At 42.7% G+C, this 27,128-nt stretch overlaps 1 protein-coding gene across 2 annotated transcripts in view; it reads right to left on the bottom strand.

Moving 5' to 3' along the window:
- Positions 1-27,128, bottom strand: part of LOC142582520 (synaptic vesicle glycoprotein 2C-like) — a 237,684-nt gene that overhangs the window by 6,747 nt on the left and 203,809 nt on the right. For both annotated transcript variants that reach the window (XM_075692341.1, XM_075692342.1), the window contains exons 7-13: positions 25,248-25,399; positions 23,876-24,009; positions 19,021-19,104; positions 16,891-16,989; positions 15,560-15,648; positions 4,696-4,917; positions 684-967 (exon numbers count right to left, since the gene is read on the bottom strand). In XM_075692341.1, the coding sequence (XP_075548456.1) occupies positions 684-967; positions 4,696-4,917; positions 15,560-15,648; positions 16,891-16,989; positions 19,021-19,104; positions 23,876-24,009; positions 25,248-25,399 (1,064 nt within the window). The remainder of the gene's footprint in view (positions 1-683; positions 968-4,695; positions 4,918-15,559; positions 15,649-16,890; positions 16,990-19,020; positions 19,105-23,875; positions 24,010-25,247; positions 25,400-27,128) is intronic.

Below are 27,128 nucleotides of genomic sequence, written 5' to 3'. Positions count from 1 at the left end.
GCCGGCTGGCCTTTACTTTTCTTGCGACATGGTGTACAGTCAACCGCAAAAATTTACGGACCACGGAATCAGAGAAAAAAAGCTTAATATCTCCGCAGCCTCGGAACTCAGCCTGGTGTACGGATTTCCAGCCTGTACTAGCACATGCAAACAACGTGGTGTTGCACATTTCTGACAGTTAAGGTAAAAAAATGCTCGGAAATTTTTGTGGTCGAATGAGCGCATGTACATATCCCCTTCAGGAAGAGATCCGTACTTTGTATCTAAAAACGTGTTTGCGATGCGCGACAGTGTTTTTCTTCCTGCTACAATGTACACAGTGCTGCTGGTAAATGTTTCCCCAAAACACAGGATGATTTTCATGCCATGTCAATGAAAATAAAAATAAACACGGAAAGGGTTGGTGTAAGTTGTTTTGGACTTTGGCGTGTGCGTGCCACATGTATGTATGTATGTGCGTGCTTGCGTGCGTGCGCGACTACTTGCATGAGAATGATATTTAATTTGTGGTTTAAGTTGCACTGGTTAACTACTCGGACCACCAGGACGAACTTTCGCATTTAAAAGACGATTATAACCTTCTGTTATTGATCCAAGCCAACCTATGCAGGCACTGTTTCAGATTATAATACAAGATTCAAGGTCGTGGATTAAAAGTTTAGAAAGAGCGTGGGATACCATACCTAAGGTGCGTACGCGACCGATCCTGTCGATGACGCAGGAGGATATGATGTTTCCCGGGATGATGGCCAGCTGTGCGAACAGGTTCTCGACGAACACGTCCGACAGGCGGAAGTTGACGTCGAAGTCGATGGGGCAGCCCGTGCGCCGGTTAAGAAACGTGGTACTGTTGTGAAAGGCGCAGTCGCGGAACCGGAAGTCGTAGAAGTCCGTGTCCACGAAGCGCACGCGCCGGAAGTCGCACTGCTCGAAGAAGCTGCGGCTCGAACGCACGTCGCTAAACGTGCTGCGAGGATAAAAATAAGCAAAAATTAATCTTTTAAAACCCTTAATGTTGTTCTGTACGATGCTGACATTTAAATGTAATATATTGACTTGTGCAGGTAATTTTTAGCATGATAGATTATATGAACAGAGAATGTCAGGGAAGTTAACCGGAAAAGTGCCCGCTTCTCTACCACGCACGGGGAACAGGTAGGAGAGAAAGATTAGAGCGAAAGCAACAGGTGGATTTAATCTGCGGATCGTGGCCGGAAATTTCTCGACCTGGACGTTTCTTGCTCCGTCATTGGAATATGTCACCACGCGTCTAGCAAACAATATTAGGAATGCAAGAAGTGAAGCTTCCTTGCGGACTGTAAACGATCCTTTTTTGAAGCACAAGGTGTTGCAGGCATGCATGCGTAAGGTAAAGGCAAGTGTTGCGCATCTCTCATGGTAACTTACTCTCAAAGGCCTCTCAATAGGCAACGCACGTGTAATCTACCTTGAGACATGCGCAATCTTTTACATGTGCAACAAGTTTAACGAGTGTCTTCAGTAAAATTGTTGCCAGTTAGTACCCTGTGTCTTTAATGTGTTTCTTGCTGCGTTACTTCTCCGTTACGCGATACATAGTCGATACTAATGACATGCCAGCAGGCCCAAGCGGCAACCTTAGTCAAAAGCCGACGGCCCCTTAATTCTCAAGAAGAGCCTCCTTCATGACGGTACCTTGGGCACAATCGATAACGGAAAGTGTTCGATGTCTCCTATCTCGTCGCACAAAGTACAGTTTACAGAACTAGCGCAGCCCGCATAAAATGACCATGCTGCTGTACAGGCAGGTCCTGTTCTTACCGATGCAGTAGCGAAGCTTCGTCTCGACGAAACCGCTTAGTTATGCAGGGTGCATTCGGCGGGACACAGTGTCCGAGAGCGTGTGTAGATATTTGATTTCGTCACTCGATTAGTCGTTGTGGCATTGACTTAAGAGGGCTGCATTCGCGCTGCGTATGCAACAGCATCAGCTGCTTCATAGCCAAGTAATATCGATTTCGGAGATAACCCACTGAAACTTCAGCGCAAAGCCTTTGTTGCTGAGGTGCTTCAGGAGCACTAGTGGTTTTTGCGGGAACTTGCAGGACTGTAGGCCGTGACTTAGTTGTTGCAACACAGGCTTCGAGTCCGTAAGGAGTCCGCGAACTAAAGATTCTAGCAATAGGCAAAGGCATTTTCCTTATTCACTCAGTTAACTCTCCCTGTCCTTTACCAGCCACGGTGTTCTATAATATACGGCGCTGCGCTAATGGAGGTCGCAGATTCAATCCCGGCTGCGGCAGCCGCATTTCGATGTGGACGAAGTGCAATAATGCACGTGTACTTATATTTAAGTGCACGTTAAAGGACTCCAGACGGCCAAAATTAAACCGGAGTCCCTCAATACGCTGTGCCTTGTAACCATGTAGTCGTTCTGGCACGGAAAACCCTGCAGCTTAAGTTTTTAGTGCCCCTGTGCACTCCCCGCGTATGCACACTGATGACTCAGGTATCAGGTATCAGCAGACGGTTACAGTGGAGTCACTAGCAATTTTCTTCACCTTTTATATATTTATTTATTTATTTAAATGACCAACCAATTGCTACTACTATACATTTAAGGTTGGCATGTGATAAACGAGCCCGATAGCGACACAGGAGCGGTGACAGGACGATCGGGAGGCTTCGAGAACCGCAGCTACTCAGTTTGCTAGAAGAGGGAAGGGGTAGGCATGCGAGGCACGGACCTTTCGTTCGGGGTCATTCATGGTCGCGAACAATCGCTTAATGGCTGGCGTCTATGGGCTGTCGCGTCGGCTATGGCGCCATTGATGGCGGAAAAGGAGAGGATACCCCGAAAGCAGCAAGAAAGAGCAAGGGATCTTATTGTTGGCGGCTCCCCGCTGCGTGTAGCGGAATTATATGTGGCTCGCATGTTCGCCAGCAGCATTCCCAATAAATAAATTTGCATGCTCAAGCGTGTTTTATTCAATATATAACTGACCTCCTTACATCCATAGAAAAGGGTGTTTTAGTGGACTAACGCACCCTTACTAGAGGTTGTTTTGTTGGAATTACACCTTTTCCCCCAACGGTCGCCAGAATAGCACGCTATGTTTACCTTCTTTACAGCGATACCTGTTGTGTTATAGAAGAATTATTTCTTGGACTAATTGGTCTTGAATTAGTGTTGAGGAAAATTAGCACTATTATGCTCTCGCATCCCCAGTTCACCTGCTACGCTGTGCGTACACATGAAGCAATAGGGTGACATCTGTAGCCTTTGACTTTATGGCCTGCTCAAACAATGACTTGGTGTGAACTACTGGGAAAGACGGTCGTGCGGCTTTTTACTTGCTTCAAAAGTTGAAGTGCCACAGCAGCCTCAAACTCCGAAAGCTTTCGCACGTAACCCTTTTTGCACCCCTAAATTATGTAAGGGTGCAGTAAGGGGTGTTCTGCTGACGAATACAAACCATTATAAGAATTTGCTTGAAAAATGAGGATGCAGCGAGGGTGTTTTGACATCGAACACAGCCACAAGGGTGCACATTTTCTTAGTGTGCTGTCTGCAGATCGCGAAGGCTTTCTTATCATGCTCAAAAGAAGTGTGGCAGTGCCCATTCAAGGCCCGTTTATGAGACACTTGTTACGCTGTAAACTGCATGCTGCTTAGGATTGTTTAGGCGCATTGACAACGAGCTAGGACAAGCAAATGGACACACACAAGCACTCGTGTGTGTCCACTTACTTGTGCCGCGTTGTCAATGCGCTTCAACAATCCTATAGGGTATGCCTTACCAACAATTTAAGGTCGAACGTCCACGCTTATACAGTTGAACCCCGAGATCACGAAACCCAATGTTACGGTTTTCTCAATTTTACGGAGAAAATAAGTTTCCCGAAATGTTTCCCATTCGGTATAATGTATTTATCAAGTCGATCATAAGAAGAAAAAATGCTTTCGATTTTACAAAGCCGGCCCGAAGAAAAAGGCGGAAAGGCAACTAAAAATGCAACGAGATGATCTGAGCGTGCATGGCAAAATGAAACGAAAAAGCTGTGGCCGCAGCCTGGAGTCAATTGCTTCAGGCATGCCGGTTTCGGAATGGTTCGCGAAGAAGCCATGTACCACGGCGATGCGAGCCCCGAGCAGCAGGTCGAACAATCGGCTTGCAGTTGCTGGGAACAGCTCAGCCGGTTCGACGCTATCCCGCCGGGCGTGGACTTTGTCGAGTGCATAAGTGCTAACGCCAGCACAGCCATGGGCGCAACAGAAAATTTGGATGACTACAGGACCTTGCGAAGCTTGCTGACGACGCAGAGCATAAGTGCCAGGTGAGGACGACACGGACGTAAACGCCGAGCGCGTGCCTAACAGCTAGCGAGTCGTGGACGCCGTCGACCTCCTCGGGTGACATGCTTGGTCTCAAGAATAGAGAGGAACAGGCTTACGTCATCCCTCTCGCGAGCTACAAGAGCTGCGGGACGCGCTCTTACCGAGTTTTGACACTCTTAGTGAAAACCGCAGGCAAGCCAAAATAACGGACTTTTTCGCTAGGAATAAATTGATCGTTTAATCTCGGTATTCTCGCATTTTCCGATCGTGGCGAAGGTTTGACCATTCCCCGTTGACTTCGGGAGATTGGGGATCAACTGTACAAGCTTCTGTCAGAAACCTACGCGGACACTTCAGCGAGCGTGTCTATATTGTACCTGTTTATGAAAGAGCAGTTCGTGAAGAGCACGTGGTTGAGCACGATGCCCGTGAAGCGGACATTGTGAAAGACGCATCCTTCGAAGTTGGTGTTGTCGAGCGAGTAGTTGAAGATGTAGTCGCGGATGAAGTGGTTCGCCTCGATGGTCGCCTCGGCGCTGTAGCTTTCCGACTGGAGCTTGCGCAGGTATTCCGGAAACCAGATGCCCACGCCGTAGAACCTGCGGTAGAAAACAGGTGCGCCGCCATACCGATAAATATCTGCCATCCTCGACAAGACGTGCTGACGGGTAGGTTTGAATCATTATGCTGGAGAAGTTAAACAACACAAACATAGAGAGAGAGACAGAGACGGGCAAGACGGCAACAACATTAGCCCTTAATTATATAGCAACTTATTTATTTGGGGAAGAGGTTGAAAGAAGCAAACCATTAGTTGTCTGCATATGCGCGGAAAAAGCATCCCAAGGGGTTAAAAAATAAACTGAGCAGGCTCTTTACGAGAAATAAGGAACTCACTACATAGTTCTCTCAAGCAACCCATTCTCGCACTTCCTCAAGTTGACAGGCATGGTCGTGTCACTCTCGCAACATGACGGGCGTGTGAATAACGCGCCATTGCTGTCGCCTGTCCTGTCCGTGCGATTTCTTGTGCTCCTTTAATTCTTTGAGTGCACATATCATCCGAAGGCATATCATCATCAAAACTAAGCGTGCTGTACGAGAAATGCCTTGCCGCGGGTGTGCAATTCGGTAAAGTCGAATTCCGTCATATAGTGCCAAGTTCGCCATCTTGCCAGCTCTGAGTGGCTCTGATCCCTTACAAAAATGACTTTAGACTGTCTATAGAAAGTCTATAGACTTTTCATAGACGACCTTTCCTTTCTATAGATTTGGACTTTTGTTGATATAAAGCCTATAGACTGTCTATAGACGAAAGTCGATAAAGTTTCTATTTCTTTTTGTCTATTCGCAGTCTATAGACGGTCTATAGAAAAAAGTCGATAAGGTGTTTGTTTCCTTTTTGTCTGCTTCCCCTCTATAGAATGCCTACAGACGAAAGTCGACACAGTCTCTATCTATTTTTGTCCATACTTTGTCTTTAGACTTTCTATAGACGAAAGTCGATAGGGTTTCTATTTCTTTTTGTCTATTCGCAGTCTATAGACGGTCTATAGAAAAAAGTCGATAAGGTGTTTGTTTCCTTTTTATCTGCTTCCCCTCTATAGAATACCTACAGACGAAAGCGGATACAGTCTCTATCTATGTTTGTCCATACTTTGTCTATAGACTTTCTATAGACGAAAGTCGATAGGGTTTCTATTTCTTTTTGTCTACTCGCAGTCTATAGACGGTCTATAGAAAAAAGTCGATAAGGTGTTTGTTTCTTTTTTGTCTGCTTCCCCTCTATAGAATACCTACAGACGAAAGTAGACACAGTCTCTATCTATCTTTGTCCATACTTTGTCTATAGACTTTCTATAGACGAAAGTCGATAGGGTTTCTATTTATTTTTGTCTATTCGCAGTCTATAGACGGTCTATAGAAAAAAGTCGATAAGGTGTTTGTTTCCTTTTTATCTGCTTCCCCTCTATAGAATACCTACAGACGAAAGCGGATACAGTCTCTATCTATGTTTGTCCATACTTTGTCTATAGACTTTCTATAGACGAAAGTCGATAGGGTTTCTATTTCTTTTTGTCTACTCGCAGTCTATAGATGGTCTATAGAAAAAAGTCGATAAGGTGTTTGTTTCTTTTTTGTCTGCTTCCCCTCTATAGAATACCTACAGACGAAAGTAGACACAGTCTCTATCTATCTTTGTCCATACTTTGTCTATAGACTTTCTATAGACGAAAGTCGATAGCGTTTCTATTTCTTTTTGTCTATTCGCAGTCTATAGACGGTCTATAGAAAAAAGTCGATAAGGTGTTTGTTTCCTTTTTATCTGCTTCCCCTCTATAGAATACCTACAGACGAAAGTGGATACAGTTTCTATCTATTTTTGTCCATACTTTGTCTGTAGACTTTCTATAGACGAAAGTCGATAGGGTTTCTATTTCTTTTTGTCTACTCTCAGTCTATAGACGGTCTATAGAAAAAAGTCGATAAGGTGTTTGTGTCTTTTTTGCCTACTTCCCCTCTATGGACTACCTATAGACGAAAGTGGATACAGTCTCTATCTATTTTTGTCCATACTTTGTCTATAGACTTTCTATAGACGAAAGTCGATAAAGTTTCTATTTCTTTTTGTCTACTCGCTGTCTATAGACGGTCTATAGAAAAAGTCGATAAGGTGTTTGTTTCTTTTTGTCTATTTCCCCTCTATGGACTACTTTTAGACGAACGTCGATACAGTGTCTATTTATTTTTGTCCATATACTTTGTATATAGACTTTCTGTAGACGAAAGTCGATAAGATTTCTATTTCTTTTTGTCTACTCGCAGTCTATAGACGGTCTATAGAAAAAAATCGATAACGAGTTTGTTTCTTCTTTGTCTACTTTCCCTCTATATGGACTACCTGTAGACGAATGCCGATACAGTTTCTATTTATTTTTGTCCATACTTTGTCTGTTGACTCTCTATATTATGGACAATAGTCGACAAGGTTTCTATTTTTTTCTCTACTCCTGGTGTATTGAATGTCTATAGAAGAAAGTCGATAATATGTAATTCCGAGTTCCCATACCCCCCGCCCTCTGCCAACGCGATGATATGGCACTGGTTCATGCACGACGGCACCGCAACCCTGGCGCGGCGGGCAAACCGTGCAGACTGCTAGTCTGCGTTCGGTGCAGCTGCACCGAACGAGGATCGCGGCGGAGCAGGCACCGTCCGAGTCACCAAGGTCTTCCAGGCACCCGAAGGCCCTAAACCTGGCTGCTTCCCGGACGTACACTTCGCGAAGACCAGGTGGTGAAGGTCAGATGGTGAAGATGTGGCAAAGGGGGTGAATAAGTGGCGAAAGCCCGCAGACCAGGTGGTGAATTCACCACCTCTGAGTTGTCGTGGTCTTGCATGTCTATAGATTAACAATAGACAAACATCGTTAATCTGGGCCCAACCCGTGTACGCTGTAACCAAGCGCCGGTACCGGTGGATAATACATAGCTGCATTTGATATAAGCCACTAAAGTTGTATACTGCTGAGATTGCTAGCCTATTTGTAGACTTTAGTATACACATAGTGTATACCTCCGCATTTGTTGACCACATATGATCTACGTAGTCACTCTCGGCAATCCCAAGACAGTCTTCACAGTTGTCGCATCACTTTTGCGGCAGTAGAATAACGGAAGCAAAACGCCGATCCAATTGTTAAAATATATGTTATGAACGCCAGCTTCAGATACAAGTGGATTCGAAACAGGCATCAAGCTAACAGCAAAGACACTCGTAATGTTTGTAGCTGACAACGCGGACTTTGTGAATGTGCCATGAACCGATGTCGCGCATGTGGTGTTCGCGTTGTGTGTCGTCCGATTCTCGGATACTTTTCACATTGTCTTCATATCTCGGCTGCGTCACTAACATCGGGCGACTTTTGTTGCCTAATATCCTGCACTATAAACTCATCAACGTTTCTCATTCACTTAAAATAGGTGCCAAATTCTCTGAGCCCACCCAGTATTTCGCCGGCGGTATGCCTGCGCAGCCACGCATATGAGTACCTCAATGCTGTACTGATTGCTTTGACCTATCATCGGAACAAAATTAGCACTAACATACGTGCGGGCATCACATTTAGCGGTACGCTGGAAGATATGCTACAAATACGCTGTATTACTCATCGACGCTGACAATAATGCGTCTAAAACGTCTGAAGGGCACCGTAACGGCTTTTACAAACAGCGCATTCATGTTAGCGTTCCAGTCTGATACGATAGCCCTCAGCGTTTGTCATACAACCTGCCAGCGCATATCCTTCGTCCACGAAAAAAATGCATAACGGAAAAGAAAAGCCACCCGTTCCGGCGCGCATGGCGCGCAGAGAGAGAGAAAGAGACGAAGAAAAAAATGAAGGAGGAAAAGGCGCTCACACTCCTCCGAGCGCGCACGCCCTCCGCGCGGAGCTCCTGCGCATGCTCGGAGCTCTTGCGCGTGCGCGGCGGGCGCCGTCTCAACGAGTGCGCCAGGCACGTAAACGGTTGTGCCGTTGTGCGGTGTCTCCCTGAACGTTGGTGTCTCTGTATGCGTGTCTTCTTTGTGGCATCTCACGTCAACTACATTGAATGGTAAGCTTTATCAAAGACGTTTTGCGTCAATACCTCGTGATTATGTGAGCGCATTTCGTAGCGCGAACCGGCTGCACGTAGCGCAGGCGACTCGGGTATAGTGTCGGTTTGTCGTTGACATGGTTTGATAACGCGCTCTTGTTCTCGCTTCTACTATACGGAATGTTTTACGGCGAGCGATCGCTCGTGCTTGTTGATTTTATCATTATAGCTTAGATGCGTAAAAAAGGAAGTACACCATGTTTTAACTTGATACTGAGCTACCACTAAGCGGATTGTGTGTGTTGGGCAGCCAGTGTGGTAGATCTCATTTAGTGGCGCTTGATCCGGCCGCGATGAATGCTGCACCGTATGTGTAGCGAAATTCTCGTGACACGCTTTACGCATATATCTCGAAATTGTGTTAGCATCAAGAATTTTCAAACAGACAGGCATAGTTGAATAACTGCTAGCGTACTCGGATGAAAGGCCGTGTTTGCGGGGCATGCATCAGCAGTGTGTGCGCTGCCGTTTTCGCATAGTTTAAAAGTAGCAGTATTTTTAAGGTTCCTGGCAACCAATCTAAATAATTTTGGGAAGTTACAGCAAGCAAAACACGAGACTTGAAGAAATATCTAGTAGAAATCTCTAGATTCACCCAATCTATTTATATGCAACCACAAACGCTTTTGGAGCATGAAACCTGCGATAAGCTTAGTCACTTGCCGCTCCGCAACTTAGCCGAAAAAATTAGAGAACAATAAATTAGTCGCTCCGGGAACACCTTTACACGTTTCAAACTGAAGGCATTGCGTTTGACGGTAGTTGGAAGATTTGGTTTTTGTCTCTTTTTTAAACAATTTAGCAGCAGAAGTTATCTTTCGAGCTATATGAAAAGCGTTAAGCGGCTTCCGATGCTTCGGCGTTCTGCAGTTTACGTGCTCTTAATCACAAGGCAGCTGCTGGCGCAGATTCGCATTGTGCTAATCGTGCATGGTATGAAGCCATTGTCGTGCGTGATAAGTGTTCCGGTTTTCATTACTGTTGCATGTAGCGCCGTCGTCTTGGACAGACTGCATACAATATGCGCTGTACAAAAAAAAAGAGCCAGATTATCAATTTGGTGGTCTTTTCTAGGTAGATAACGCACAGATTATTCAAATAATTCAGTGGGCATTGCATTTGTTCTACCCTTATCAACACACCTAAGAGATCGTAACATGTTTTAGTTGATAAGTAACCTGATCAGTACGCCCCCATTCATGTGCATTCTACTGAAAGTGTGGCAAATGTATTCATCTCGAAGTATGAGAAAAGAGACATTGCAGACTGTTCTAAGCGGAAATAAATTGCAAATCTTAACGTGATTGTTCAAAACTGCAGTCAGTATGCTGAGCATGTTCGTTCGGCACGGGCATATTGTATTAACACCTGAAAAATGTGCACAGTCCAGCCGGGTATCTTTGTTTCAACAAGTATTATTATAGGAATCGTTTGGGATTCTCGCATTTCTTTTATTTTTATAAGTACACTGTGTGTCACATGAACCTGTCCTAAAACGAAACGTACCGTTGCTGGCACCGGCGACCATTACGGTTGTCTAACTGCTTATCATACTGTAGTATAACGAAACATCATAATGGTACTGATTAATATTCCCATGTAGTCTTTAGTCAGAGGTAAACAAAGTTAACTAGAGGCATAAGTGATGAGAGCAAATTATATTGAAAACTACTATTGAAGCGTAAAAATAACTAATTGTATAACTCATTGTATAGTTTTTCCTCACATTGTTGCATTTCCTTTACGTGTGTGTCTGTGTCTTCCGTGCTGTACTCGTGTGGCCATCAATTACGAACTTGCCGAAGCCCTTGTCAGCTTTATTAATCAAGGGATTCAAGTCAGTTGAATCTAATACTGCATGTCAAGTGACTGACGTGTTATTCGTTTTATCTAAATATTATGGACTGGCAGTACTTGGCAAGCATTAAACCACAATATTTTTTTTTATTACACTTAAGCTGCAGGCGTCATAGATTGCCAGAAAATTTTCATGAAAACAGCCAGGGAAGGCTTGGAAAAAGATCGGGAAATTTTAAAATGGCCACATAGGTATGCTGTCTTGTTATATGTCATACAAAGTTTCCAGAGAATCTCTGAGTTAAATATATTTTTAAAACGTTTCACCTGATAAAAATTGAAGGAAATTGGTTCCATTTATTGAAAAATAAAAGAAAGTCAAGCTTACTGACAAGGCATTTCTTACTCAATATGTGTTTTTTTTTTGCGTTAACTAAACGTCCTGAACCTCGATAGCCTAGAAAAAATTTGCATCTTTCAAAGCACCTTAAATAATTTACTGTAATAGAATTCATTCGAACTATACTATCAGTTCTGTTTCCTAGGAGGTGCATATCTGTCGTGCCATGACACAAAGTGCTCGTGTGGTATTTCGGGTGCTCATGTGGTATACCTAACTTGGAAACTTGTTAGCACGCCCAAGAGGCCTCATTACCTGTAACAAATTAAGTGACCATATCGATACAATCAGCCCATCTGCCTTCCGTTGAAGTTATGGCCAATCACACATTCATTTAAAAGTATGAGAAAGACATTTAAATGTGTATTAAGCAAAATAAATTACAATCTTAGGAATGATACTGTGAATATTCCAGTCACGTCTTCTGAAAATATCCCTCTGCACGGGCATACTTAACTACCAGCCAAAAAAGATGTACAGACAGCCCAACTGGGTAACGTTTCAGCAATAAATATAGAGACCATTTGGGATAAGTACAATAATGCATCATATATGAACTTGTCATAAAAGGGAACATACTGTTGCTGGCACGAGCAGCAGTTGTGACTGTTTAATTTTTCACCATACCATGCAATAAAACATTGTATAAAGGTGCTGATTTGTATTGACAAGCAGCCATTAGTCATAGTTAAACCGCATTAAGTATTGACTTAGATGGTTTGAGCAAATATATTAAGCTGCTTAATGAACACACAAAGAATATACACTTGTTATTTTTGCCTCATATTGCTGCATCTACTTATTTGCAGCATACACCTGCAGCACCTTTGGGACTAATGACACAAAGGTCAAGGCCAGCCTGGCGACCATGCTTGCCAAGGAGTAGTGTAAATATTTAATCTGTTTCCATAATAGCATACGACATGAATTTAAGGAATTCATCTATTATATCGAGCAATAAAAACGGTAAATGCATTGCTGGCGCATTTGTTTTATTTTTCGCACTGCATGATTCAGCACTATATAAATTCTTTCTGTTTGTGCAACATATATGAAAGTACAGCTGGTTCAGAAGCATTATTAATCTACTAGCGGTAATGCATAAGTGCAGATGAAAAGGAACAGGTGCACATGCATAAATACATTCAAAACTTTTTGCTACCGCATGCAAACAAAAATGTAAACTAACTTGTAGATAGCCGCTATGGAGTTATGGCCTTATACACTCTTTGTAGACTTGTCTATAAGATGTCTGTGTATATAGAGTGCCTATAGATTAAAAAAAATATTCATATTTGTTAACAAATGTCTGCAGAATATCATAGAAAAAAAGTGTATCGGACTATAAAGTTCTGTTTTCGTAGACTGAAGTCTATAGAATGTCTATAGACCATCTATATACATTTGTATATAGACATTCCATAGACTTCAGCCTACAAATGTAGAACTGTATATATAGTTCTACTTTTGTAGACTGAAGTGTATAAAATGTCTACGCACAAATCTCATCTGTAGACATTCTATAGACTTCAGTCCACAAAAGTAGAACTGTAAGCCTATACACTTGTCCATAGACAGTCTATAGACAGTCTATAGACTCAGACTTCTTATAGACTAGTCTGTAAAAAGTGTATGGCCATAAGTCTCTAGACTGTCTATAGGCAGTGTATAGACAGTCTATAGACTCAGACTTTTTATAGACTAGTCTATAAAAAGTGTATGGCCATAAGTCTATAGACCGTCTATAGACAGTCTATAGACTCAGACTTCTTATAGACTAGTCTATAAAAAGTGTATGGCCATAAGTCTATAGACAGTCTATAGACAATCTATAGACTCAGACTTTTTATAGACTAGTCTATAAAAAGTATGGCCATAAGTCTATAGACTGTCTATATACTGTGTATAGACAGTCTATAGACTCAGACTTTTTATAGACTAGTCTATAAAAAGTGTATGGCCATAAGTCTATAGACTGTCTATAGACTAGTCTAAAGAAATGTCTATAGATAGTCTATAGACTCAGACTTTTTATAGACTAGTCTATAAAAAGTGTATGGCCATAAATCTATAGACTGTCTATAGACTAGTCTAAAGAAATGTCTATAGACAGTCTATAGACTTCATAGACAAATGTCTATAGACTGTCTATGGACTTTCTATAAAAATTTTTGTAAGGGATAACTGCTACGCCGCCCCCTGATTGGCTAAAAAAAGTAGCGGTGGACAAATATACGAAGTTTAGAATTTGAATCTAATATTAGACAATAATTATCCTTATTTGCGTTCGCAAAAAAAAACTATTCAATATTTTCGAATATTTGAATATAACCAAATATTTCGCAACAACCGACTGTCAAAGTCTTGTTACTGTTATTCGTCTGCTAAACAAAGTATACGGAATAAACAGGAGTGATAGGATGACCAATGTGTTTGAAGCAATGGAGAATTAAATAGACAATGGAAGCTTTATTTTTTGGTTTTTCCGGCAGAAGACCACTTGTCAACCTGCGATTTTTTGCTTGTAGTCAGTGTTTGTTTAGTGCTTTTGGGCAGTTTAGTTAATTAGCAGATTTATATATTACGCTGCAACCAGCCATCTTTTCCGTCTAACGAGTCACGTCTGTCTACGGCACACAAGTCCTTTAGCAGCATTTTTTTAAAAAAAATTTTGCCCTCCAGCTGATTTCTTTTTATTCGGAAACGATTTATTTAGTGTTTTTCTGAGAGCTAGTGATGCATTAGGCATTCATTTTTTTAAAAATCGTTCACAACCAGGCTTTAAAGACGTTGAGAGGCTATTCGTACAGTTGTTTTATTGAGAATTAGTCATCTTGTCTTTAAAACTGGTCCTTTGTCTTTGATAATTCGCTGTATTTTTCGAACTAGTCAGTACAAACGTGATACCTAATTATACCGAAATAAATATTCCCGCTGTAAATATACGCAACTGCATTTGACTGTTCGATATTCTACTCGGTAGTTATTCGTGTTCTATATGTATTTGAAAAAAAGTTGATGTGCGCCCAGCTCTACTAGCGCTCAGGATAGCCAACTCAGGATATTTCCAATTACCGTTGTACTACGTCAAAAGAACGAACCCTACCTATGCCCGTGCACGCCAAGTTACAAAAGCGCGGAAGCAAACGGACATAATTTATTCGGGCAGCCAGAGCGTATTCGTACAAATGCGAGCCGAGGGACATCGCAGTTGGCAGAAATTAATCTGCAGCCTACCTTTTCTTTGCTGGCAAGACGTAACATATGTAAGGACTCATTTGTAATTCGAGCTTCGGAATTCGTGCTTTGTATATTTATTTGTTCTGGCTTTCGATGTGGTTCTTTTTTTTCTTGCAGAAGTAAATGTTCTGTGCCTGTCATCAAATATCACTCCGCTTCCACTTCCCCCAATTACCATTCGGCCAATGTTCCCGGGCTTCATTAACTTGCTGTCAGAATTCGCCAATGTGTTCAATATTCGGAAGTTTTTGCATTTATTTTCCTTCTTTAATCGTTCTCAATGTACTGAGGTTCCTCTGCATTCGTAATTAACGAGCTTTCAGTCACGCTAAGAGTGCCTTGGTGTTCACCCGTAATGAACTTGCACAAAACAAGAAACTACAATGTATTATATATATCATCATCATCATCAGCCCAGTTACGCCCACTGCAGGGCAAAGGCCTTTCCCATACTTCTCCAACTACCCCGGTCATGTACTAATTGTGGCCATGTTGTCCCTGCAAACGTCGTAATGTCATCCGCCCACCTAACTTTCTGCCGCCCCCTGCTACGCTTCCCTTCCCTTGGAATCCAGTATATATATATATATATATATATATATATATATATATAGCAGTGTATATCGGATTGTACAGAACGAACACGATAATCTCATCTGAAAGTGGAACGAAAAAAGAACCTATATCAAGCTAGCGATGGACAGTATAGAAAGACTGGTGCTGCCGATGGGACAACGATGGCGTCGACGGCGTCGCCAAAGGCAACGCTCAAATTTTGCCTCCACCGCGACTGATTCGGCTTCTTCCTGGTACACCTTGTCACTAATTCCCCGCAACAATAATATAATCTCCGTTACAATACTTGCCAGCGTACAGCGTTAGGAAAAGATTATCGAAGTTCTCCTTCTACCTCGTTTGTGGTTATGCCAAGGTGAAGGAGGCGCTTCAGCAGAAACTGCGAATGCGCAATGGTTCGTCTTGCATACAGACACAATAAGTAGCAACTAGCGGAGAACAGAACCGGGCGCGTTGATCGGCGGATCTGTTAGCTTAGAATGAGGAACACTAAACAATCAGCAAGTGGTTGACTGTGACTTCGCGCGGGTTATGATTGGAAACAGCCGAATATGTGCGTTAAGTACTCACCCAAACGACGTTGTGAGCCAGATGACAAGAAGAACGAGAGTGACCTTGGTGAATGGGGTGCAGATCATCTGAAAAAACGAACTCCAAAACTGCAAAAAGAAAAAAAGGTAAGGGAAAATACGCATTAGTGTTGTACTGATACTAGGCGGAATAACATCTCACGCCGTCGTTTCATGGTATGCCTCGCTAAAAGCACGAACTTTATTTAACATTTTTAATAAAGCAACAGCAACAGAAACAGGCACCCGCATTTGCATGTGTTGGTCCAATGGGGACCAACACATATGTACATACATATATATATATATATTGTCCACCTTGCACCAACACATGCAAGTGCGAGTGCATATATATATATATATATATATATATATATATATATATATATATATATATATATATATATATATGAGAAGGGCCGCCTGCATGCGCTCCGGAGTAGCTAATGCAGAACATAAATTACCGCTTAAGCTAGCTAAGATTTGCCGACATCGATGCATTGGCTTGCGCGTATTCAATAAATGTGTCAGTGTGGTGTTTATGAAACAAGATGTTTTAACTGAAACGAATGACCGAAACGGTGGGTTTCAGGCCAACCGGTTTCCCAAGTAGGTTTCGAGGATATTTTGGTGATACCGCACAATCGATATAGGAGGAGGCTGTTTTTGGCTGCAGGCGACGATCGATGTATCGCGGTTCTGTGGCATTTGAATCGAGCAAAGCTGAACTCTTTTCCCACTTTGTACACCACAATTTTATGGGGCAAATTCGATATATCTGAAATTTGCTGCAATCGAGTTGCGGTGACATGCCGAGCTCTGGTTTACCGGATCTTCGCTGCACAGCTTGCATTTGTAAGCGAAAACATAACGTTGCCGTTTGGCTTCACGTACACCCGTGAGCAAAAATACACGGACCAGGGATTGTTCGATACAAGCCGACTTTTTCCTCTGCCTGTGAATGCAACTTGAAATTGAGCACTGCAGTCCAAGCTTGGCACTGTGACCTTTCCAGTGTACTCGTCAATTTCAGTATGTGCATGTTAATTACAAAGAAATTTAGTTTTTTTTTCGGCAACCCTGCGGTCCGCATACTTTTGCTCACGGGTTTACAAATTGATGATGAGCATAGGGCATTTACGAGAAATAAAACAGAAGAAATAGTTATCTATTAAATAAGGAATAACATGCTTACAGCCATTGACACGAAGCGAGGCGGGCTGCAAGAGATTTACTCCGTAACGAATATCAGTTTTTTGCGGTCAAATCTGCATCATTCGTGTGGCCCCACTCGGAATAACTGTGAGTGCAACTAGTGCTGCAAGCGCTTACGCTTTCCAAGGAGAAACAGAGGTCGGACAGCATGGTTCTGTTGACAGCGGGGGGAATTCCGTGAAACGCCCTGCGCCCTGGCAGCTCCAGCTCGGAGAGCTGAAATGGCGAGAACGAAATATCGAAAAACCACTGTCAGTTTCGACGAACGCCACCTCGCGCTTCTCCAAGACGCCGCGTGCTTTTTCCGCCCACATAAGCGCGCCACTTCCACGGACTCAAAGTAAAGCTGTGGAGGTTTGCCTGGCGGCACGCCTATCGCACGAAATTCGAAATGAATGCGATTAAATGAATATGATACACACAGGACATAAGACACTTGACCCACACATAACACTGCATATACATACGTAGTTAGGGTATCTTCTGCAGACCAGTATCTCGCAGGAAAGTTAGACGTGCCCTCGTGTACGTGTACGTGGCCCCTCAGCCCTCAGAGGATACCGTCTAACCTCTCTGCTTTTGCTTAACCGTAAGTATCCCTCTTCTTCCCCTGAAGACTGCCGACGAACCTACCTTCAGCAAAGTGGCCTGTTTGCTCCTCACAATATTACGTTACTTCTTTCCGTGATATACACTAAAGCCCATGATGTGCACCAACAAATGGCCTCTTACAATGTTCGTTTAGAGTGTTGACCCGTTCCGGCCCAAATTCTGGCAGGAATCATAATGATTTGCAACAAACATTCTACGCGGAGAAAAAAAAACAAAGCTAATCTCAGAAATCTGATTGTCAGAAGCTTTAATTACAGAATTTGTCCGACATGGTGTCGCAGAAAGACATATTTCGCCCGGATATTTTGCAAATGGCCATGCGCCTCATCACGCTGAGGTTTGGTCGCTGCATGGTGTCACTGGATCCTTCTGCCTACAGCATTATAATCGTCTTGAGTAAAGCAAAAAATGGTGTCCAAATAATTCGTGGCCGCACTTCCCATTATTATGATTGTGACTGAAGAGGCTTAAAGAACAATCCGCTGCTTCCAAATAGCTGAGTTGCTGGCAGTACACGAGAAAATACTTTGATATGTTGCCAAAAGCTAGCTCCACTAGGAGTTTTCTTTTTGCTTCATTTATTTTTATATTTGCTTGAATTTTGTCATTTAGAGGCACAGGAATGATCCATTTTTCGCGTCCATGATGAAATACGGGTTAAATATTGGACCTGATAATGCCTGCTAAGCTGCCAGCATGGTCGCCTTGAGCAACTAGACCCCTCTTAACTTGCCTGAGACTCGGGTAACTTTCGCCGAGTTGCTCCATCTCTCCAGAAGGCGACAATTAGACTTGCCGGTACCTGGGAACGTTTTGGCGCGTTGCCTGACCTGATTTTTAGATCCTTGAAAACACTACATATGTGGCGATGTTCGCACGGCGGGAAAACCTTAATAGTTTTAATGAAAAACAGCTGTTGGTGTGTCCTCGCCGTAGATATCGAAACAAGGGAAGGCGAAGTGCTTACAAAATTATTGGCCATTGGTACTAATGGATGAGTCACAGAAGGGTAGGCGTCACCACCGACTGCTGAAATTTAAAAAAAATGAGTCTACAAGGGCATTCAAACATGCGGTACAGTCCATATAGTTGGTATTTGATGTGCGAATATTAGTTCTTCTAGCCTGAATCCTAGGCTAGTTTTCTGCTGAAGAGCATGACGTCATGGAAGTCATGGAAGAGCATGACTAACAGAATAGTAAATGCGGTTTTGATTTGAGCTCGTGATCCGCTTTTAACTATATCAATCAATCAATCAATCAATCAATCAACACGACATATACATACATACATACATACATACATACATACATACATACATACATACATACATACATCTCTACTCCCGAATATTGGCAAAGAGGGCGCGTGATACTACAATACATGAGCAAAATAAACTGAACAGTATACAGAAGTCTGATAACTTCATTGGAAAGATCACAAATCAAATAACAATTTCTGAAATGAGAGTCAGAAAGGGAACATGCTAACAAGACATTGTGTAGGAAACGCTTACGCATTGAAACAAATTCATTGAGTACGCGTGTCAATATTGAATTGCACATCGTTTCGAGATGCAAAAAAAAATAAAGCGTTATATTTATTGGGAAACATATTACGGAGTCTGTGACGTACCTGATATTCCACTCCGGGCTTGTTGCTGTGGTTCATTTTAAATATTTGCTGGTAAACACACATGGCCTCCACGTCTCGACCCATCTGCGAAGCGGAAAGGTAAAGCTTAAAAGGACCCTGCCTTCGCGTTAAGCGTTACCATTTCCAACAGGAACCAAGACACTTCAGTAAATGATTCGCGCGACTATATTGGCGATTTGAGCAATTACTCATAGAGTCCCTAAATATAGAGCAATGGCAAAAAAAAAACAGACAATGAGTTGTTGAAAAACTAACTTGACATTCAAAAATTTCATCTTCGCATCTCTACAGAATCTGTCTATTTGTCTCAAGCAAGTAAGGCTCTCTATATTCCATATGAAACTATACAATGAGTCTTATGTCATTTTTTTTTCTTGCCAACCTTATCCGTCCATCGGCATATCTCACGATTCGCTGACCATTTCTATATGGTAAGGATAACGCAACATGACACTAAAGCTTCTACCCCGTCATTTGTTATGCAAACATTAAATAAACAAAAAACAATCACGTTGCCGGCGGGGTCATTGGTATACTAGATGACTCCGAGACTGATAAAAAATGGGCTGATTTACCTGCCCACGACTCGCATTAAAAGGATAGTTCCTCTGGAATTCATTTCTATGTTTGCCATTTTAGTTTCGTAATATTACTTCTCCGTCCTACCCTCAGGCAGCATATCATGAATTGAAGGTATATACGTAGGCCAAACTAAACGATTAAAAACAAAACGCGAGCTCACTTCTGCAGTTCCCAGACTTTCGAGATGGAGTAAATCGGCGTCTGTTTTGAGTGGGTCCTCGTAGAGACTTGCTGCTCTCTGTTATTAGGGACTCGGCAAACTCAAACTCTATTCAACGTGGCGGTCTAGTCATCGTAAAGCTTTTGGAGCACTTTTCAAAATTTGAAAATCATCGTTTGCGAAACAGGCATCGTTTTGAAATGACAGGGTTTCGTGAGGCCGTCTCCAAGTCGTTTGCGTTTAGGATCCAGAGATTCCAGACAGAAGAGAGCTCGTCTTATTTTTAATTTTTAACGGCGCAGACAAATCTTTCTGGAACTCAGCCAATGAAAGTTGATGAAATCCTTGCGGTGACTATAATACTCTGCCCCAGTTTATATGTGGTACGCAAAAAGTACTTTCAGCGCTATGTGCCGCTAACGCAGAAAAAGTTTAGTGAGAGATTGAAAACAGCAGCAACGTTTTCTTCTATATCATAGTAGAGGTATAATATTCCTTTATAATGCAGCATTACCCATACACCAATCAATTTTCTGTCTCGCACAAAGAACAAGGTAAAAAATAAAACCCTTTTGCGCTCTTTTTCTTCATTTCGGTTAAAATTATGATTTGGCTCACATTCCCAAGAACCAATAATTTAGAAGCACTGGGGTGCAACTTAAGTTTTCTACTCGACTTGCGATACTTTTTTTTAAAGTCATCGTGCATGTTTCGCGTAGATTTCAACATGAGAAGGCTCGCGCTAAAATACAGCCGTGTTATTGCTTTGACGAAAAAAGACATAACGGTTGGCAGCGGGCACACTCAGCACGAAGTAAAGAAAAAAGTGTGTATGTGTGCTTAACCATTGGTGATGTATGATTTAAGTGCTCTTAAGCTTACTAAGCACAAAATGAGTCTCCGATAAAAGGAAATATGAGCAAGAACTAAGGTACAAGCAATTAACTATACGAGTTATTAGAGAACTTAACCGAGGAATCGTAGCAATGAAGCGAACTGCTGAACTGAAGTTAGGCTTTAACAGCGAAACAAGATTAGACTGGTCTTCACAATTACCTAATATCAAACATATTATTAGGTTTGACAAACATACGAGCGCTATAAAAAATAGACTAGAGCTTATACGCCTTACATCTCTTACACCCAATGCCCTATATTATATACTTCTGCAGGATGTAGATCGTATCGAATTCATATGCCTAACATCACCGTTTCACTGCCGTCTATACACTTACGAATGACTCGTTCTGTTCCGTCACAAATTTATTGCGAAAAGATAGAGTTATTCAGGTAGAAACTATCTCAACTGCTTTGTTAATATGTGTTCGATGTGCTACACCATTGTGGTATGCACTTTCGAATCTTTAACACCATTAGTAGAGGAGTCCTACATGTACTGACATGGATGGCAAGTCCTCAACTCAGCTCAAGATCACTCCACATTACAGAACCCTTAGTTAAATCGAGTTCATTGACGTAAAAGCGACTTAGGCCATGCTGTGCCAGCCACAAGGTGTTAACAAATCAAATGTAAATGCAGCAAAAGTTGCATTGCTTCACAGTTTATGTAAAAGGCATGTTTCTCTAAAGAGCTGAGCAAGTCAGTCAGTCCCACCAGTGCATCATCTCCTAAAATTAAAGCGGGGTGCCAAGGTATGTGTAGGTTATATAATTTGAGCAAATGTTTTCGTCTCTGTGTTTCAATATCTGTACATGTGGTGAAAATGTGCTTCACTTTTAATGGTTCGTGGCACTTCTCGCATGCTGATTGTTCTTCCTTCATAAGCAAAAAAAAAAAAAAAATGTGTGTGAGGTGCGTCCGAAGTCGACATAAGGTTACTTCAATGAGCCATTCTGTGTGGTGGCACTACTTCAACTCTAGTGTGAACCCCTGATAGGAGATATCTTAAACATGGTGGCGCCTAACAAATACGGGAGATCAATTCGTTTCTGCTGGGTCCCAAGACATGTTCGGATACCGGGCGATAAAGCAACTGGCAGATGTGCGTCGATGTCAGCCGTACAAAGGCATAACAAGCACAACACTTCCATATAAAGGTAGTATCCGCGCAATTAGGAAGGCCTTAACGTCAAAATGGCAACACGAATGGGACCATTGTGCAGACCACAAGCTACATCTCACTAAACTCATCTTGGTGAGTGGAAGTCATGTTACCACCAGCAACGGTTCATCGAAGTAGTTTTATGCCGACAACGAATTGGGCGCACACACCTCACGCACAACTATTTACTTACGAAGGAAGACGCAAGAACATGCGAGAAATGCCAAGAACTGCTAACAGTTATGCATATATTACTGACATGCACACATATTGAGGTACACAGACGAAACGTTTTGCACAATTGACATAAATTACACATACCTTTCAACTCTGCTTTAATTTTAGAAGATGATGCGATAGTTCCATTACCTGACGTGCGTAAGTTTCTAGATGACACTGGCTTTCTACATAAAATATATACGAACACAGTCTTTTTCTTTTTCAAGCAGATTTTAAAACACCTTGTGTTTGGTGCAGCATAGCCACTTTTGCGCCACTAAACCACATTTATTTAACTAACTACTTCCACTCGTCAAGCACGGTTTTAGTTAGATGTAGCTTGTTACTCGTGCAAGAGTCTCATTCGTGTTGCTATTTTGACGCCAATGCCTTCCATATCGCTCAGGGGCTATACTTAAATGGTTTTGTTGTATTCGTTATGTTTCTGTGTGCTGCCATGGATGGATATTCCTCTATCGTTTCATTCCCTGGTATCCCTACATGGTTTGGGACCCAGCAGAAGCGGATGGATTTCTTGAGTTCGTTAGAAACCAGCATGCTTAATATATCGCATAGCAGGGGTTCCCACTCGTATTCTAGATTTAGAGCTTTTAGTGCACTCAACGAATCAGTATGCAGGGTGCCCCAGTTGACTTTAGCCCCAGATTAAGAATGTGGGAATACCACGTAGCTGGACAGAACCAAGGTAATGTTGTTTGCCGTCGCTTGAAAATACTCAAATTCTTTTCTTCATTCCGCCTAATTAGATAGTCAGTCTTAATTAGTGAATCAACCTCTCAAATATTATATATAAATGAAAAGTGTCAATGAAAAAATTTTAGAGTGACATCAAAAACTCCTGGTGCAGCTTTCTGTTGCTCAATACGTGCTACATAAGAATGTTTTTCCGAGCGTGAAAGAAGCCCGCAAATGCATGCAAAATTGCCACGCGACTGGCCGCTGGAAGTACTTTGAGTGTATTCATGGAATTATTTCACGTTCGTTTATGTAGCTCATATTGAGCAACAGAAAGCTGTGTCGGGACTTTTTCATATTGCTCCACAATTTCTCAAGACACTTTTCCTTCAAATATATGAGAAGCGGATTAATTAATTAGGATTAATTATATAATTAGGTAAAATGAAAGAAAAAGATAATCTGAGTACCTACAAGTGACGGCAAACCACATTACTTTGGTTATGTCCAGCTACGTGACATTTGCATATTTTAAAATTCTGGCTAAAGTTAGCTGGGACACCCTGTATATGACTGCATTGCTGTGCTTATCGGCAATGTCTTTTTTTTTCTACTACCGTCCATATGGCAGAAACTTCAGCTGTGAAGACAGAAGCGATATGAAGTAATCGAATACTTAATACCGAATTTTTCACCACGGCCACTACGCCTCCTTCAACGTCGCCCTCCCCCCCCCCCCCCACCCCCCATATTCCGTCTTACAGCCATCCGCGCAAAAAATCTGTGTAATTCTTATATTTCTTCTGACAAGTGCGGGACACTTGAACGATGTGCGCTTGTGTATGCGTGTTTCTTTCTTCTTTTTTGTAAATGTAATAATGTCCAATCGCATTACTGTCTATGTGCCAATTTAGCAACAGAGCACAAGTGCGCCACTTCATTCAGTCGTAAAAGAAGTAAGAAGCGAGCCAATCAAGACAAAAGAAAGAAACTGCGCGAAAGGCATGCAATATATAGAACACCTGTAAAACAGTGAACAAACAGCAAGCAAGCAAGCAAGCCGACCAATGACGAGACAGAGAGAGAGAGAGAGAGACAATTACGGCCGACCGACCTCTAGGAGGAAGCGCGGGCTCTCGGGCAGGAAGGCGAGTCCCAGCACGGACACGACGGCCGGGAACGAGCAGATCAGCAGAAAGACCCGCCAGCTGCTGAAGTGAAGCCTTCCCAACCCGAGCAGGTTAGCCCCTGCAACGGTGCGAGGAGATATAGACGTGTCTCCGCGCGGGTCCATCGGCACGAACACGGGATACATTATGCAACGGGGGCAGGGCTGACGGCAAAGGAAGCCTGCGCGCGACGAGGGACACGAGCTGGGGAAATCAATGAAACGCGCGTGGCCTTCGTCGAGGTGCGAAACCGTCGGATAAGGTTTCCCGGTGTTTCCTTTCACAACGGGCTTATCTGATTAGGATAAGGTCAAGGAGGAGACGAGCTCTTCCGAGTCGGGCAAAGGCGGCTTTCAATGAAAGCGAGAAGACGTGTTGGTGAAGCTTCTGAAGGACACGCTGCAGCAGGCTGGTTGGTTTGACACGTTACTCTCATCGTACGCTCGTTGTTCTTACGCGATGTTTGATATGCGCAATGGTGTTACTGACGAAGGTGGTGGGCAGACGAAATGCATTATCGTCGCCGTACTCATTGTGTCATCGCAGTAAGCGCATATTGTGTTACACGTGAAGGAAATGCCGACAGATGCCGAATATTACCTTGTTCTCTGCTGTACCCACTCTTGCAACATACCAGTATACTAGGATAGGAGTTTGTGGAAATACAGATTATTTGTATCGAATTCTTTATTTTAGAAATGTTAGAGGTTCTCCTGCATCTACGTTTACGCTATTCATGTATAAAAATAATTTTGAAGAGAAAGGCTCGATATCTGAAAGGCTGCGGGAAGTTGGCTGATACAGACGAAACAGTCCTCAGAGGGTACTAAGTCGGCACTGGTGCAAGCCTATTTTCGCGCAAAGTAGCCTCGTGTTCGGTCATCGTACTGCGCAGATTTGCGATTAGAAACCAAGCTGCCGGGACTGCACAGTCCCGGCAGAGTGGGTGAGGGAACAAACGCGAGTTAATGACATCGTAGTTGAAATCAAGAAAATAGAAATGGGCATGGGCAGGTCATGTAATGAGGAGGGAAGATAACTGATGGTCATTAAGGGTTACGGACTGGATACCAAGAGAAGGGAAGCATAGCAGGGGGCGGCAGAAAGTTAGGTGGACGGATTAGATTAAGAAGTTTGCAGGGACAACATGCCACAATTAGCACATGACCGGGATAGTTGGAGAAGTATGAGAGAGGCCTTTGCCCTGCAGAGGGCGTAGCCAGGGTGGTGATGGTGGTGGTGGTGGTGGTGATGGTGATGATGATGATGATGATGATGATGATGATGTGATCGAACGTAGCGGACGTGGCTATATACCTGTTCTGGGTATTAGTCCCCAGGCCATCACGGACGCGAAGACGCCGCCGATGGCCCAGAAGAGAAGCAGCCAGCAGAGATTGCGGCCACGGTGTTTCTTCAGCAGGAACTCGGCGTAGTACGTAAATACAATGGGAATAGAACCGCCCACACTATGGTACAAAAAAGGAAATCAAGGGCAGTGGGGAAGGGGGTAGTAAGGACATAGTAGGGGGGGAGAGACAAGAACAAAATGAGTCAGTTCGATCGTGATCTATATAGCTGAAACATAATCACATACTTGTATGAATGAGAAAAATTGTCTATCAACTTCATATTCACGGGGAATTGGGCTTTCTATCGTGTTATTCATGATAACAAATTATTATTTAAGCACGATATCTTTCTTTTTAAGCCATTGTGCGTATAAAATAGCGCTGATCACCAAGATTAAGCACATATTAGATTCTATATTGTAAGTTATTTGGGCCATTTATTCCCCGAACCATACAAGGAAGTGAAAATATTATTCGGCGGGATGTTGCACTCCTGTAACCCGTTAAGGTGAAAGCCTGCTGCACACGTGGTAATGCGTTAAGTTACAGGATCGGAGGGGCCAGACTTCACGCAATACATAACGAGCCGCAGTGTGAAGTAAACGTATGACGCTGTAGGTCGACCTCGATCCCCAACGACACACGCGAGCACCTAATGCTCTACCTAAAGTTTCGTTCATTTCTTTCTTTCTTTCTTTCTTTCTTTCTTTCTTTCTTTCTTTCTTTCTTTCTTTCTTTCTTTCTTTCTTTCTTTCTTTCTTTCTTTCTTTCTTTCTTTCTTTCTTTCTTTCTTTCTTTCGATTCTTCGTTCATATTCGGCCATTGCATATTTGCTTGCTTACTGGGCTATATGAGCCACTCCTGATAATGATATTTTTTGCATCACTGATTTTTTCCATCACTGGACTAGACGCTGCTTTTTTCGGGTATGAGCCATTGCAACGAACCACTTAAGGATTTCGCCTTAATACATGCCAGCCTCTTATATCTCCCATTCTTGCGTGTGTGTATACTTCAACTAAGCGTTCAGGTTAGTGCCTGTATATGCTATACGATCCGCTGTCTTCTGTAATGTCATACGACATCGATAAATACCATGCGAAGGAACGAACGAATGAGCGAACAGAGAGACAAACAAAGAAACAAATTAATAAACAAGCAAACAAACAAACACTCTATAAACACAAATGGCTAAGCGAATTCTCATTTTACAGTGTGCTATTCAATACGCATAGCAGATCGGGTAACTTAGAGGAGTAGCACTGGGATAAAACAACCTACTGTTCTGGGCAGGTCTCCATTTTCCGTTGAGTTTCCGAGTCTCGTAACAAATATAGACCACAAGTAGAACGTCAGGAACGTCTCGTGTACAAACCACTTTCAAGCAACTTCAGTTTTGGAGAGCCAATTCTTTCAAATTTTCCGTAGAGCTTAAGCGTGCCATGAACGATGTCAAAACACAACAGTGACACAGACACAACGCACACAAGCGTCGTGTGTGTTATGTCTGCGTCGCTGTTGTGGCTTGTTGGTGTCGTTTACGCTACGCTTATGCTTGGTAGTATGACACACGAACAGGTCCTAAGAGCAACCATATTCAACTTCCATGCATGCAATCACTGCGTCACATGCTTTCTCTTGACGAACAGAATTGAACGAACATTTTCCCCGATCATTTTGTAGAACCGAAGGACATCATTTTAGTTTTGCACGGGAAAGGAGTCGGCAGGTTTTAAACGATTTAGTCGTGCCTTCAAAAATCTGGACGCCTAATCCTTGCAAGAGCCCTTTTCAGTGACCATAGGGGTACAGCCCTAAACTGGATCTTGTAATAAGCTTTCGGAAG

This window comes from Dermacentor variabilis, chromosome 5 (genome assembly GCF_050947875.1).
Source record: "Dermacentor variabilis isolate Ectoservices chromosome 5, ASM5094787v1, whole genome shotgun sequence".
NCBI lineage: Eukaryota > Metazoa > Arthropoda > Arachnida > Ixodida > Ixodidae > Dermacentor > Dermacentor variabilis.
The sequence above is the reverse complement of the archived record's forward strand: the minus strand, read 5'-3'. Positions and strand labels throughout refer to the sequence as shown.